A 16,025-nucleotide genomic window follows, 5' to 3' on the forward strand; every position below is an offset into this window, starting at 1 on the left:
AGGATGGAGTGCAGTGGTGCGATCTCGGCTCACCACAACCTCTGCCTCCTAGGTTCAGGCAATTCTCCTGCCTCAGCCTCCTGAGTAGCTGGGAATACAGGCATGTGCCACCATGCCCAGCTAATTTTTTTCTATTTGTAGAGATGGGGTTTCACCATGTTGACCAGGCTGGTCTCGATCTCTTGACCTCGTGATCCACCCACCTCGGCCTCCTGAAGTGCTGGGATTACAGGCGTGAGCCACTGCGCCCGGCTCTTAAGTATTTTTCATTGTGGTTAGTGCAGTACCATAAACCTTAAGTAATATGATGGGACCCATACGAAGTGCCACTAGTGATGCTGGAAGTGTTCTCAAGAAGTAGAGAGAAGTCATGACATTACAAGAAAACGCTGAATTGCTTGATATGTATCCAAAGACCGAGGTCTGTGGTTGCCCTTCATTTCAGTCACAGGATTCATTTTGTAAACAGACAGTGTAAACTTATAGAATCAATAAATACAGTACAGTAATGTAAATGTATTTTCTTCTTCTTCTTTTTTTTTTTTTTTAACAGGGTCTCACTTTGTCACCCAGGCTGGAGTGCAGTGGCACGATCGTGGCTTACTGCAGTCTCGACCTCCTGGGCTGAGGCAGTCTGCCTTCCTCTGCCTCCCAAAGTGCTAGGATTACAGGCATGAGCCACCACACCTGGCCCCTTTTCATTTTCTTAAAACCTTTGCTATTGTCTAGCTTACTTCATTATAAAAATATATAATATACATGTAACATACAAAATATGTGTTAATCAACTGTTTTTCTTATCAATAAGCCTCCCAGTCAACAGTAGGCTATTCGTAGTTAAAAGATTCGGGGGAATCCAAAGTTTTACAAAGATTTTTGATTACACAAGGCATCAGCAGCCCTAATCCCTGCGTTGTTCAGTGGTCAACTGTAGCAAATGAACATGTTCACCAGTAAACTGCTTAGGTATTGCAGATTTTTTTTTTTTTAAATCACAGCTGAAAAAGAGTTAGAAAAGGGGAAATGGAAGGTGATGGAGTCCCAGTGACACAAGAAATTATAACTTAAACAAAAGCATGTGTTTAAAAGAGTTCTTTCCCTCAAGTCATAGATCAGAATCCTAGTTTCTAATGGCTTTTGGGTATTTTACCTGGAATGTTGCTACTAAGTGGACCCTTTTTTCTGGAGTCCTTAATAATAATAATAATAAAAAAAAACACTGTTCTGTTTTAGATCTGTCATGCTATCAGTGTTGAGAAACATTTTGTAGTCCAGAATTTTTATCATCAACAAGGTTGTCTTTATTGTTGGCTATCCTGGGTAGAGGTTTTCAATTTACTGATAACGACCTAGAGGAAAGGAGAAAACCACTTGAGCATTTTTCTTGGTTCTTGCCTTCTCTTCCTCCTTAACCAGCCCCGCCTCCCTCAGCAGCACATTTCATTGCCTTACCTGAGCTAAAGGCTGCACTTAGCCTGGGGCAACTGTGTCACCATTATTCCACCACATGACTACACTCTCAAAATGCTGGCTCTTCTAGTAGGCCTCTAAAATTGGACTAGTCTTGGGTTTTCTTCCTAAAAAGCAGAGAGCGCTTCCCTTGATTCAGATGGCAAACTAAGGGTATCCGAGCTATCTGGACTGTCTAAATCCCAGGTGGAAAACCTATCTAATTTAGGGCCTTTTATATAGTTCAGGATTTTCAAGTGGTTTCTTCTTATGAGCACAGAGACTTAGAGCCTAAAGCCCTGTGAAGGATCTCTCTTGCTTGTTTCTAGCCATTGAGATGTCTGTCTTCTGATTTCCCATTTCTGAAGGAGCTGAGCAGGAGTTGGATATATTATGATCCAAAGACTGCTCCAGAAACACGGTTCTATTAAGTTTTCTTCAGTTACCTCCTATTTCTACCTCAAGCATGAAAAAAAGTGTGGTTTCATGGCCCTTTTTTACCTAAAAAGAATATTTGTTCTGTAGAGTATGAGATACAAAATTTTATGAACTTGGAGCTTTTATGCAAATAGCACTAAAGACTGGTTTATTCTGTATTACTGGACTGTATAAAGTACAGAAAGCTGTCTGGCACTTTAACTTCCTTTGCAGTAAACCAGGAGATAATGAGATTCCAAATTAGCTGAAGAAATCGGCACAGACTAAGTCTAAGAACTGTGAGAGAGCTATATCTCTGCTAGGGTTAGTAAGTAGGAATCAGCCTTGGGCCTATTCTTTCACACCACCAGGTGGCAGGATTTCCCTTGCCTGAAATCTGAAAGGCCAACTGATTTCCTTAGTGTATATATTATCTTTCAGTTTAGGTGATTGTCTCAGACTGCTTGTCTATGATATTATCTGTGTTTCCAGAACCTATAATATTCCTTTCCATATCTATAAAGAATATATCTCTTTCAAGATGTTAACCAGCAAAATGTTTTTCACATCAGCTTCATAGATTTTACAAATCATAGTAGCTTTACAAACTAATCAGCCCCTACCTCCATCTGCTTCACGCAGCAATGGTGTCGTAGAAGGTAATAAAGTCACAGACCAGCTTTCAGTAAAAATAAAAATAGCTGTTACTTAGTACATGATTACTCTGGAGCCAGGCACTCTGCTAGTCACTTTACATATAATGCAAGTCATTTATCTCATTTATTCTCACAGCAACACAGATAGGTACTATACTCATCCCCATTTTATAGATGAGGAAACCAGAATTACACATAGCTAGAGAGTGGTAGCCCTGGGGTTTGAACTCAGGCTTGCCTGTCTCCAGAACTATAGCTCTTCTCCATGAATCAAAAAGAAAAATTATTTCATAGGGATGCACTGAAGTCATATTTCTATGATCAGATTAAATAGTTGATGAGATAGTCAAAGTTCATAAAGACTTTATGTCCTAAAATGGGGCCAAAATTCCTTACCAAACTGCAAAAGTATTTATGTATACCCTCAGTGTAAGCACACACTATTCCCTTTGCTTTCAACAAAACCAAACCTTAGTTTTTCTACTTTGGTTCTAAAGACAGTGCAAAGTTTTATTTGTCAAAATTTAAATCACTGATCATTTCAAAAACACTTCAGGTATATAAAATACAATGCTTTCTAAAAAACTGATTTGCAGCCAGGTACAGTGGCTCACACTTGTAATCCCAGCACTTTGAGAGGCTGGGAGGTGGGAGATTCACTTGAGCTCAGGAGTTTGAGGCCAGCCTGGGCAACACAGTGAGTCTTTATCTCTAAAAATTTAAAATGTGAAAATAAAAATTTAAAAACCAGATTTGCTGTCAACATGTCAATAAGGGAAGGCTTTGTATGTTAAAAGTCTGGGGAAGCCTTCAGGAAAGTAATCTGTGTTACTTTGTATAACCCAGTTTTTTTTCCTTAATTAATTTTTGTCTTTCTGCCACAGAGCCTTTTTCTCTCCCCCAGAGAACTGATGCACATCCCTTGGAATCAGCATCCTTGCAACCCCCTTCAGGACACGATGCCCTGTACAACAGCTGTAAAGTACTTACCATTCCTCCGAGACCCTGCCCCCTGTCATGCCTCTGTGCCTTTGTATGTAGAGTTCCTTCTTCCTGAAATGGCTTCTCTTCTCCATCTTGATGAACTGCTACTTGTCCTTTAAGAAATAGCTCAAATGTCACTCTCTCTATGAAGTCCTGTCCAGTTCTCATAGACTGTCTCTCCTTTCTGCTGTCATTGCACTGAGAACGCTTTTCCAGAACTTATACTTCATGTATTCACTATTTCTTCATGTTTGTCTCTTACACTAGAATGCTGTCCATGTAAGATTAATGACCATGTTTTATTTATCTTATTACCACCTGCAGCTCTAACTGCACCTGGCACTTAGTAGGTGCTCTCCAAATGTTTGTTAAAGGAACGAATGAAGACGAAGAAACTGAGGCTCAATATTTAAGTATTTTTTTTAGTACTTTTCCTTTTTTTTATTGCATTTTAGGTTTTGGGGTACATGTGAAGAACATGCAAGATTGTTGCATAGGTACACACATGGCAGCATGATTTGCTGCCTTCCTCCCCTTCACCTATATCTGGCATTTCTCCCCATGCTATCTCTCCCCAATTCCCCACCCCCCACTGTCCCTCCCCTATTTCCCCCCAACAGACCCCAGTGTGTGATGCTCCCCTCCCTGTGTCCATGTGTTCTCATTGTTCAACACCCACCTATGGGTGAGAACATGTGGTGTTTGATTTTCTGTTCTTGTGTCAGTTTGCTGAGAACGATGGTTTCCAGGTTCATCCATGTCCCTACAAAGGATGCGAACTCATCGTTTTTGATGGCTGCATAATATTCCATGGGTTATATGTGCCACATTTTCCCTGTCCAGTCTATCATTGATGAGCATTTGGGTTGGTTCCAGGTCTTTGTACTTAAGTATCTTAAGGTCTCATAGTTTTTGGGATTCACACGTGGATGCCTTGACTCAGAGTACAGTGCTCTTTTCTCTATACCTGAGCAGCAATTACTTGGTAGAAGTCCAGCTATTCCCCTACCCATACCCCAAGGCAGACAACACTAACACCAAACCCAGCCTTTTGCTCTAGAACCTCAAGTATCACTCCAGGAAGCCAGTAACAGAATGGGCCCATGAGATTAAGAGGATTTGCCCTGCCTGACCTATTCCATGCTATACCCTACTACCAGACCATTTCTGTGAGTGTGGCAGAGTAGCTGGAGGTTGTAAAGCTCAGCACTGCTCTGCTAAAGGCAAAGTACACTGAGCTGGCTCACTGTGGCTTAGCAGCCCTTGTTCCCCATAAAGGAGACCCTCAAGCAGGGAACTAAAGGCTTCCAAGTTTTCACTTCTTTACCTCCCCTGATGCCTCCAGCTAGTCCTAGAATCCTGATTTGGAAAAGTTGCTGCCCCTGTTTGGATACCTGGCTGCTGGAGCAGATTGTGCTCCTCACTCACTCATACCGAGGTTTGGCCAGATATTTCCTCCTTCATTTTGTAGATGGAGTTTTGTAATGTTTACTAAAAAATGATAAGAAAATGTTTCCAGGCAGCAGCCTGGAAACAACCCAGCTTTTGGAACATACTTTCTTCACTAAGGTCTTGCCTAAGACTGGTCTGGCTGACACAAAACGTACTGAAGCATATCACATACTTTCTTTTTCCTTGCTCACTTCTCTCTGGAGATAATCACCTCCCAAATCCCCATTTCCACCATACTTTTCCTTCTCCAGCCCCTCAGCCCAGGAGAGGCTGTTTCATTTTGTTCACGTGACCAAGAGAACAGTAGATCACTAATAGGTTAATAGGCATCAAGGCACGTTTCTTTGCTCCCCTCTTGTAAGGAGAAAGGATGGTTCTCCCTGTTCCTTCTGTTGGCTTCTACAGCTTTATACCCGTCAAAAGTTGTATCAAAATAACTTTTCAGTATACAGCTGTTCCAGAGACATCTAACAGAAGAATTAAGTTGATAACTTCATGCATTCATACATCAATAAGTTTGATGACTAGGTGCAGTTGTTAAAAAATAGCTAATATTTATTGAGCACTTACTGTATACCACATACTGTGCTATGTGAATGATCTCATTTACTCTTCATTATATTTCCTTATTATAGATAATATTCTAATCCTCATCAGAGAAAAATGAGATACATAGAAAGTGGTAGAACCTGGATTCAAACACAGATATGTCTAACATGTCTAACTTTAAATGTAGTCTATGGCCTCAACTACTACATTCTTCAAGCCATTAGAACTATCCAGTAATGGAAGGAAGGGACCATTTTGAGAGATAGTAAATTCCTAATTATGGGAGGTATTTAATCAGTTACTGGACAAACAGTAATCTCAAAGGTCTTCTCTACCAGTACAGCTCATGCTGATATCAGTGATGTCAGTGATGATTTTCTATTTGCCACTATAATGGCTTCTTATTAGTTATCCTCTTCCCATCTGCAGTCATCATCATCATCATCAACAACACTATCATCATCTCTAAGTAGCACAGACTATGTGCCAAGCAACTTCTTTGCAGTTTTACTTACATTAACTTGTTAATAACAACCCTATGAAGTAGATATAATATTATATTATTATAATAATATCATAGGGTTCCTCATCCTCATTTTATGGATGAGGAAACTGAGAAGTAAAGTGATTTGTCCAAGACTATGCAGCTAAAGACAGAGCTGGGATTATACCCCAGGCCATCTGGCACTAGCCCATTCCTTACCACTACATGGCACTCTCTTAATATTTGATACATATGCCATACTCTTAAAACGTATCTTTCTTATCATCAAAAATAATATTTATTGTAAAAATAAAAGTAAAATGGCACAAAAATATATAACATAGCATTTGAAAGTCCTCCATAATCCTATGTCCTAGAGATAATCTTTCATGTTTTTAGCCCTAACAATATATATGGGGATATTCTTCCATGACTCTACATCGTATCTTTGAATGACTATATTATATGGCTCTAAACATGTACTAGTATTTCTACTGGTAGACATTTGAGTTTTTCCCACTGTATGATATTATAAACAAATCTAAAAGAAATATATATACATATAAACATAAATATATAACATAAATATATATGTATGTTATATGTATACACATATATATAACATACATATATACATATATTTATAAATGCATATTTTGTGCAAGGATTTCAAAAGACAGATTATTAGAAGTGGTCTTTCAGAGTCAAAGGTTACATGAATGTAAACAGTCTATTAACTTTTCCCAACATGTCCACCAAAACGGTGCAATCAAGAAACAGTGCTAGGTCAGGCATGGTGGCTCACACCTGTAATCCCAGCACTTTGGCAGGCCAAGGCAGGTGGATCACCTGAGGTCGGGAGTCCGAGACCAGCCTGGCCAACACGGTGAAACTCCATCTTTACTAAAATACAAAATTAGCCGGGTGTGGTGACACACATCTGTAATCCCACCTACTCAGGAGGCTGAGGCAGGAGAATTGCTTGAACCAAGGAGGCAGAGATTGCAGTGAGCCGAGATCACACCACTGCACTCCAGCCGAAAGACTCCATTTCAAAAGAAAAGAAAAAGGAGGAGAGGAGAGGGGAGGGGAGGGGAGGGGAGGGGAGGGGATTGAGAGGGTGTAATCAGCCCCATACAGTCAGTCCCATATAAATATTGAGAGGGCTGATTACTCCATAGCTTTGAGAGAGCTGGGTTTTATTACCTATATTTTTCATTACCACAAAAATGATAGGTTAAAAATGGTATTTCATGTTTTGAATCATGCCTGAGATTGGAATCTTTGTGTATGTGTGTTTATTGGTCACATGGATTTCTTCCACTTTGAAGTGTCTCCCCTCCATGTCTTTTGTAACAATGACACTGGCCTTTCACTGAAACTTTGTCCTCTGATTTCTTTTGTATTATTTCCTGACTCTCCTGATTCTTAAGGACTCTTTCAGAGTCTCCCCTTCAGTTCCTCTTTCTGCGTGATCCATAAATAATACAAAGTGATAATTACAATAACTAAAATTTCACAGACGCTTGCTATGTGCCATACACGAAGTAAAGCACTTAAAATGAAATGCTCTATTTATGTGCATTTTCACAGATGAAGAAAGCAAGCCTTAGGAAGTCTCATTATAAGTGGGAAAGCTCAAATTTGAGCCCCAGCTGTTCTGCTACCAGATCACCATATTATATTCTCTCTGAAATAAGTGTTCCTCAAAGTTCCTTCCTAAGCCTTCTTGTTTCACACGTATGCATTCCATGGGTTATCTTACATTCTATTAGCTTCAGAATCATTTCTTTGAGCTCCTGGCCCATACAGCCAACAGCTTACCAGCCATTGCCAAGTGAATGTATTGTGGGTGCCGCAAACATATCCAAAGCGGAAACCATCTTCCCTCAGGTGTCCTAGACATCCTCCAAGATTATTCCTCTTGCCAATACTATTTAATAGCATTGCCATTCAGCCAGCTGCCCAAGCTAGAAACTTCAAACCTACCTTTGATTCCTGCCTTATTAAACCTCACATCTGACTGGTCCCAAGGTCTGGCAGTACAAACTCCATGTAGCTTCTCAATCCATCTTCTGCACATTCTTTCTACTATGGCTTTAAATAATTAAGGGTCTAAACATCTCTCCCTTGGACTACCAGATCTGCCTCCTAACTGCTCTCCCTACTTCTCCCTAGGTACTATCTATCCTTCTCATTGCTGTTAGAGTTAATGTTTTAAAGCCAATAATTAATCATGTCATATCCTGCTCAAAACTGTTTGATGGTTGCCTTCTGTCTACTAAATAAATTCTAAATGCCTTAGCATGGCACGTAAAAATTCCATGATCTAGCCCCCAGGTCTGTCTTTCCAAACTCATGTCCAGCATGTCCCTCCTCAAGTACCTTAAACTACGACTCAAGACCACTTCTTTTCCTCAGCGATATCAAGGATCTATGCCACTATGCTTCTGTTCATGCAACTTGGAATACTCTCCTCTGGCTTCTTGTCTACTGCTTGGGTCTACTTTTCTTCAAAGACCCTGCACCCCAGCCCTCAACCTATGCAGAGTTTCCACCCACATTTCTAGGCTCATGATTTATTGCTTGCATCTTTCTCTTTACATTTCTATTAAAGACTTACTACAGACTAACTTGTAATCTGGTCATATGTGTCTATTTTCACATAAGGGACTACAGCTTAAACATATTAGTATTTTTGGTGCTTAAGTGAGCTAGACATGTAAATGATTAAAACTGAAGTACATTTGTGATTTAGATAAAAGACTAAACAACCTGAAAGTTTACTTCCAAGTCTGAGATTTTCTAGGCCCTTTCTGTACACCAGAATTTTATCTGAGGCCCTTGCAAGTGTCATTTAACCTTGAAATTAACTCTAATTTCAAGGGGCCGTTTCTATTTTAGCTTTTTTACAGAGACTTCAAAAGCCAAGAATTCAGGCTTCTAGCAACGAAAGTCCAGTGAGTGTAGTCAAGGAGTCTCCGGAAGAGGTGAGGTAAGAAGCAGGAGAGTACGTCGGAAAACCAGCAGAGTTCCAGGACATCTGGGACTGATTACTCCAGTGAGATGCCGAAGTTTGCAAAGAGAGAGCAATCCTTGCCTGGGGTTTTGACATCTGGCTTTGGCAGTTACTCCCATGGCTTTGCTCAGCAGTTCTTCAGGAATGAGATATGGGCTTGTTTCAGGGAAAGAAAAACCTTCTGCTACAGCAAAGTCCTTCAAAAGACTCTTCTTTTCCCCTTATATCGACTTTCTCGGTAGGTTTGGTCTCATTGTAATTTACAGAAAGAAAAATTAATTTCCAAGTGCCTGAAGAAACTCATACCTAGGGTCTGAATTAGATTTTCTAATTTTTCTCCTTCTATTAATCTTTCCAAATCACCTAAAAGGCACAGTAAATACTGGAAGGCAAAGCAACCTTTGGCTACCGAGGAATCAGATTCATTCCGGATTTTCTGAAGTATCTCTTTTTAAATACAAGCTGAGTAGAACTTCTGTTTATTTTGGAGGAAAGATCATGCGTTTTTTTTCTCTGAAATTACACATTGTTCTTTTAGTTTCATTAGTATTACCTTCAAAGCACAAAATGTACTTTAGAGTACATTCTGTATGTTCAAAGATTCAAATTCGCAAAACTAACATATGGTAATAGTGGCTAACGATTATCCCTGATTTCAAATATTCTGAACTGCTGCCCGGAAAGCAAAAGGCAGTCTTCTGTGAAGGGGAAGGGGGGGGTGTTTTACGAACATCTATTGAGCACATACTCTGCCAGGCACTGTACTATGCATGTTATAGACATGATTCTATTTAAAACTCACAACAACTCTATGTTGTTTACTATTATCTGCATGTTAGTGATAGAAAACAAGGCTCAAGGAGGTTAAGTGATTTGTCCAAGGTCACATACTTGTGAGTGGAAAAGGCAGGTTAAGATCACAAGTCTGACTCTAGTAACATACTCTGTACCTATTACTCTTAATATAAAACAATAATAGAGTGATACAAAGAAACCTCTTATTTTAACATTCTGATCTATTATCTCTTGCACTTTTGTTATTTTGTTATTATGATCTCAACATTCACTGGGCATTGAAAACCGGCTAAGACCTTCCAGGCCCTGATATAAGTCTTGTACTATTTATGATCTCATTAACTTTCAGAAAACGTACTTTTTGATAAAAGTACTAATATTTTACTGATGAATAGATAGAGGCTAAGGGGGGTTAAGTCACTTTACCCAGGTCAGAGAGCTGAGTGTTGGAGCCTGACTTTTTAAATCCAGGCAATCCTGGGTGCAATGGAAGATGCCTGTAATCTCAGATACTTGGGAGGCAGAAGAAGGAAGACCGTTTGGACACAGGAGTTTGGACCAGCCTGAGCAACACAGCAAGACCCCATCTTAAAAAAAAAAAATCCAGACAGCCTGTCTTCAGATTGTAAGCTATACTGCCTATAGAGTACAGATTCCGGAGTTAGAGAGACCCAGATTAAAATTCTAGCTTTGCCTCTTTCTGGGTAAGTTAACTTCAGTAAATCAGTTTTCAGTTTTCCCATATGTAAAATGGGTTCTGGAGGCTTACCTTACAGGTATCCTCATACATATACTCAAATTCATCAAGATCAGAATTTGTATTACATAGTGAAAGGGTATTTTTGAAATTTGATCAACCCAGATTGAAATCTTACATTTACCAGCTATCTTATGAACAAAATACCCAACCTTTCTTTTTTTCTTTTTCTTTATTGAGACAGGGTCTCAGTCTGTCACCTAGGCTGGAGTGCAGTGGCACGATCACAACTCACTGCACCCTTGACCTTGGGCTCAAATTATCTTTCCACCTCAGCCTCCCAAGTAGCTGGTACCACAGGCACATGCCACTACACCACACTAATTTTTATATTTTTTGTAAAGATGGGGTTTCACCATGTTGCCCAGGCTAGTCTTGAACTCCTGGGCTCAAGCAATCCACCTGCCTTGGCCTGCCCAAGTTTTGGGATTACAGGTGTGAGCCATCATGCCCAGCCAAGATACTCAAACTTTCTGAGCTTCAATTTCATCACCTGAACATGGAAGATACATATACCCACTAACAGTGTGGTTTATGAATCTGAAATGTATATGTAAATATATAATACAGTGCCAAGGAAATGGAAAACCTTCTACATTATAGTTATTAATATTTTTATGGTTATTGATTAAGAAAATGCTTTCACATACACCAACAGGTAGGAGCAAAGTTTCCCATTTTGTCCTGTGGCTGATCCTCTATATCCTCCTAACACGGGAATTATTGAAGAGGCTGGAGAACGTCCTCCTCTGGATGATGATAAAACAGGAGGTAGCCTCCTCTGGGGCCCACCTCAGGTGTGGCTGTGACTGAAAAGTGTGTGGATAGGATGGCTGCATGTATTCTCCATGGCATGGTCTTCCCCCCCCCCTGTCTAGCCTGGTGTACTTGGTGAGAAGGGGACCAATTGTCAGCCACTGCTGGTGATTCAGGGTCCTAACTCTCAGTAGCAATTCACCTCTGTTAGAGGGCTCTCAGGGAAAAGCACATGGCCTTTAGAGTCACACTTATTTCAGTCTAAATCTCTGAGACTGAGTGAATTTAGGCAAATTCCTTTATAAAATATCAAGCTCCCTTCTGTCAAATGAGAGCTATCATATTGTGTATTTGAGAGGATTAAATTATATACTTTATGAATAGGACCTAGTTCAGTTTTATGAATTCGGTAGAAACTCAACAAGTTTTCATCCGTTTCCCTCTTAAAAGAGAACAGTTAAAGGTCAATACTATTCTGGGATGAACAAACGTCAATGATAAGTGTCACTGACAGCATCAAGTTTAAAGACTGAGGCAAGTCTATACAAAACTCTCTTTGACTTAAATTCTAAACATTTTTTAAAAAGAATCTGAAGAGGCTCTGTCATTATTAACTTTGGAGACAACTGTATCCTAAAAAACTTGCCGCATGTTTACGGACCTAGACTTTGTATGTCCAGCAAGGAAAATAATCTTAAGGCACTCATCTACTTTGTCTGAATCGTACTGTATCTATCACACTGTGATCAGCTACACCTTGCAGGGCTTTTCTATAATGCTCAGCATTGAAAGGGATATGATAAATACTCAATATTATTGCAGCAGACCCTCTAATACTGGGTTCTAAGAAACTATAAGAAATCAACTGATTTCCCCAAATATAGGATTTGGCTAAATTCATACACAGGTAGGACTTCACCTTGCTAGCAAGAATGTTAGAGGTGAATCATCCCTACCTGGTTGAACTGGGAGAGGCCACGCCATGCATATATCCACATTGATGACCTGGCTGATGACCAGGGCCAGAACTTACCTCTGCAACAGGGTAAGAAGGCTCTTTGTCTCTCTGCTTTTACTGTGTTCACCTCCATATGCAAGGATTTGAATCATCAGACACTAGGTAAGGTGAGAAGCAACAGAATAAAGAGAGTCAGATAGCAAGCGCCTTAACTGCAAACCAAACTCAGGAAAGGATCAGCAGAAATGAGATGTCACAAGTTCACATTTCAAACACCTGTACTACATTTCATTTGTTCCCTAAGCTGATAACAAGGATGTAGCCCCCACCTAGGCTTACAGCATCCTAAATTGCCAAGTTGAATCCTATTTCAAATGGAGGATATAGCCATGATGTCTTAGTCCATTTCATGTCTAGTGAGGGCCCACTTCCTGGTTCATTGACAGCTGTCTTCTTGCTGTAAACTCACATAGTAGAAGGGGCAAGGAAGCTCTCGGAGGATTCTTTCAAAAGGTCACTAAACCCATTCATGAAGGCTCCACTCTGGAGTGCTAATCACCTTCTAAAGGTCCCATCTCAGAATACCACCACATCGGAGATTAGGTTTCAACATATGAATATTGAAGGGACACAAACATTCCATCTATTGCACAAGCCATCAGAAATTCATTGCCAGGTTAAAAGCTAAATGAGGCTCTCCTTATACTGATTTTGTGTGGAACACAGTAAACCTCACAATGTGGATGCTATGGTCTTTTTAAATTTCAGAACGTTTGTCTTCAGTGATCTCTCTGATACTACTTCGATTCCAATCATGATAATTTTTTCAGAAATACATACAGTTCTTTAGCTGAATCTCTACTTTGTCCTTCATACTAACTACTTTCTCATGAGATCCCTCTCTTCTTTCAGTCTGTGTTCCGGGAGAGCTTTTCAAGTTTGTTATATCAATCTTGATTCTTCAAATTGGCAGCATATTAAAACTGCCTCTAGAACTACTAAAAAAACAGATTCTGGACACAGCTCACAACTTTTAATTCAGAGGATCTGGGGTGAGACTCAGGAATCTGTTTTTTGCTTGTTTTGTTGTGTTTCTCACTGACTGTGTTGCAATTCTAGATTTGAGAAACAATACTCAATATCACTCCGTGTTGAGTCTTCATTATTTTCAATGTGGTTTGAATTTTATTAGACCTGTTTCTCTGGAACCCTTCTCATTTCACTCATCATTTTTCTTTTTTTTTTGGGGGGGGGGCAGAAGGCAGGAAGGGAGGGAAGAAGGACGAGGTAGGGAGGAAGGAAGGGATGAAGGAAGGAAGGAAGGAAGGGAGGAAGCATGGAGGGAGGGAGGGAGGGAAGGGAAGGAAGGAAATCAAGCAATGAGAGAGACATTGCCGACCTGGATCTAGAGGTTTACAAGTTGATTTCTTTTTTTTTGAGAGAAGGAAAGAAAAAAAAATTAAGTAAAGGAGAGGAAGAAAGAGGAAGAAAAAGAGGGAGAGTAAATGGAAATATTGCTTTATTTTGAAAAAAATTGGGTATTAATAATGGCCAATCAATGTTTCATTTAAACTTATGGGTAGGTGTGATGTGGTATTGACAAGAATGTATATTTTGTGTATTTGAAGTGGAGAGCTCTATAAATATTTATTAAGTTTACTTGTTCCAGATCTGAGTTTGAGTCCTTGATATCCTTATTAATTTTCTGTCTCATTGAATCTAAGTCTCGTATCTGGGTGTTAGGATCGTTAGCTCTTGTTGTTGCATTGATCCTTTTACCACTATATCTTTGTTGCTTTAAAATCTATTTTATCTGATACGAGAATTGCAACTCCTGCTTTTTATTTATTTATTATTTATTTTTGCTCTCCATTTGGTTGGTAAATCTTTCTCCATCCCTTTGTTTTGAGTCTTTGTGTATCCTTGCATGTGAAACAGGTCTGGATGTAACATGCCGTTGGGTTTTGGCTGTGTCTTTTGATTGGGGGATTTAGTCAATTTAAATTTAGGGTTACTGCCATTTGATGTTGACCGGCTGTTTTATCCATTCATTGGTATAAATTCTTCTTTATGTTGGTGCTCTTTACTTTATGGTGTATTTTTAGAAAGGCTAATATTGGTTGTTTCTTTCTGTGTGTAATGCTTCTTTCAGAAGCTCTTGTAAAGCAGGCCTGGTGGTAATAAACTCTCTGAGTTCTTGCTTGTTCATAAAAGATTTTATTTTTCCTTCAGTTGTGAAGCTTAGTTTGGCTGGATATGCAATTCTGGGCTGAAGGTTCTGTTCTTTGAGGATGTTGAATATTGGCCCCCACTCTCTTCTGGCCTGTAGAGTTTCTGCTGAGAGATCTGCTGTAAGTCTGATAGGCTTGCCTTTGTGGGTAACATGACCTTTCTCTCTGGCTGCCCTTAGTATTTTCTCCTTCGTTTCAACCCTGGTGAATCTAACGATTATGTGCCTTGGGGTTGCTCTTCTTGAGGAATATCTCTGTGGTGTTCTCTGTATTACCTGGGGTTGAATTTTGACCTGCTTTGCTAGTTTAGGAAAATTTTCCTGAATAATATCCTGAAGGGTATTTTCCAGCTTGGATTCATTCTCTCTGTCGCATTCAGGTACACCTATCAAACGCAAATTTGGTCTTTTCATATAGTTCCACATTTCTTGGAGACTTTGCTCATTCCTTTTTATCCTTTTTTCTCTAATCTTTTCTTCACGTTTTATTTCATTAAGTTGAACTTTGACCTCTGATATCTCTTCTTCTGCTTGAACAATTCGAGTGTTTAAACCTGTGCATACTTCTCGGAGTTCCTGTATTGTATTCTTCAGTTCCATTAATTCACTCATACTCCTCTCTAAGTTGTCTATTCTCAATAGGATTTCATCAAACCTTTTTTCAAAGTTCCTAGTTTCTTTACGTTGGGCTACAACATGTTCTTTTAACTCACCGAAGTTTGTTATTATCCATTCCTTGAAGAGTGATTCTGTCATCAGGATGCGCTCTTTCTCCATCAAGCCTTGTTCCATTGTTGATGTGGAACTGTGATCATCTTTAGAGGGAGAGGCGTTCTGACTTTGAGTATTCTCAGCTTTTTTTTTTTTTTTTTTTTTTTTTTGTGAGAGAGGTTTTTATTGCTTTGCTTAGTATAAAACATTATGGAGTATTACAGATAAAACATGAAATAAATGTCACTATTAGAGTCATCTCAATAATTCTTATTTTTAAAAAAAATTGTGGGTCAAATTGTTGAGAAATATTTATTCTCTGATGAGATCTCAGCTTTTTTACGCTGGTTTCTTCCCATCATTGTAAATTTATCCTCCTGTCGTCTTTGAAATTACCAACTTTCAGATTAGGTCTCTTGAGTGGACGTCCAGGTTGTTAGTTCCCAGGGCCAGAGCAGCGGCGTTAAAACTGATGGTACTTTTCTGCCCGGGATTCTCCTGTCTGGCTTCCTTCTTGTGTCCGTAGTAGGTGACTCTGCCTTCCCGGGGCTCCAAACCTCGGTCAGAAGGGGAACCCGTCCCGTTTACTCTGCGCCGAGAGCTGCCGCACCGAGGTGCCGTCACTGCCGCTGCGCCTGGCTCTGGTATTGTGCTGGGGGCCCGTGTGGGTCCTCCAAATGTGTTTACTCTGCTCCAAGAGCTGCCCCGCCGAGGTGCGGGCGGAACCGCTGCACCGGCCACGAGAGTCACGCTGGCGACCCGTGTGTTTCCTCCACTGGGGGATCTTCTGCTCCGTGAGCAACCAGAC

General features: G+C 40.0%; 1 protein-coding gene across 3 annotated transcripts in view; it reads right to left on the reverse strand.

Moving 5' to 3' along the window:
• The window catches only part of TTC23L (tetratricopeptide repeat domain 23 like), a 71,099-nt gene continuing 55,074 nt past the window's right edge, over positions 1 to 16,025 (reverse strand). The window contains exons 11-13 of one of the 3 annotated variants that reach the window (XM_035291704.3): positions 12,352 to 12,434; positions 3,513 to 3,619; positions 1 to 1,349 (exon numbers count right to left, since the gene is read on the reverse strand). In XM_035291704.3, the coding sequence (XP_035147595.3) occupies positions 3,538 to 3,619; positions 12,352 to 12,434 (165 nt within the window). In that variant the 3' untranslated portion in view covers positions 1 to 1,349; positions 3,513 to 3,537. Of the gene's footprint in view, positions 1,350 to 3,512; positions 3,620 to 6,655; positions 9,524 to 12,351; positions 12,435 to 16,025 lie in introns of those variants that run through there. The other 2 variants (XM_035291702.3, XM_035291705.3) reach the window with 2 other exon arrangements.

The sequence above is a fragment of the Callithrix jacchus genome, chromosome 2 (assembly GCF_049354715.1).
Source record: "Callithrix jacchus isolate 240 chromosome 2, calJac240_pri, whole genome shotgun sequence".
Taxonomy (NCBI): domain Eukaryota; kingdom Metazoa; phylum Chordata; class Mammalia; order Primates; family Cebidae; genus Callithrix; species Callithrix jacchus.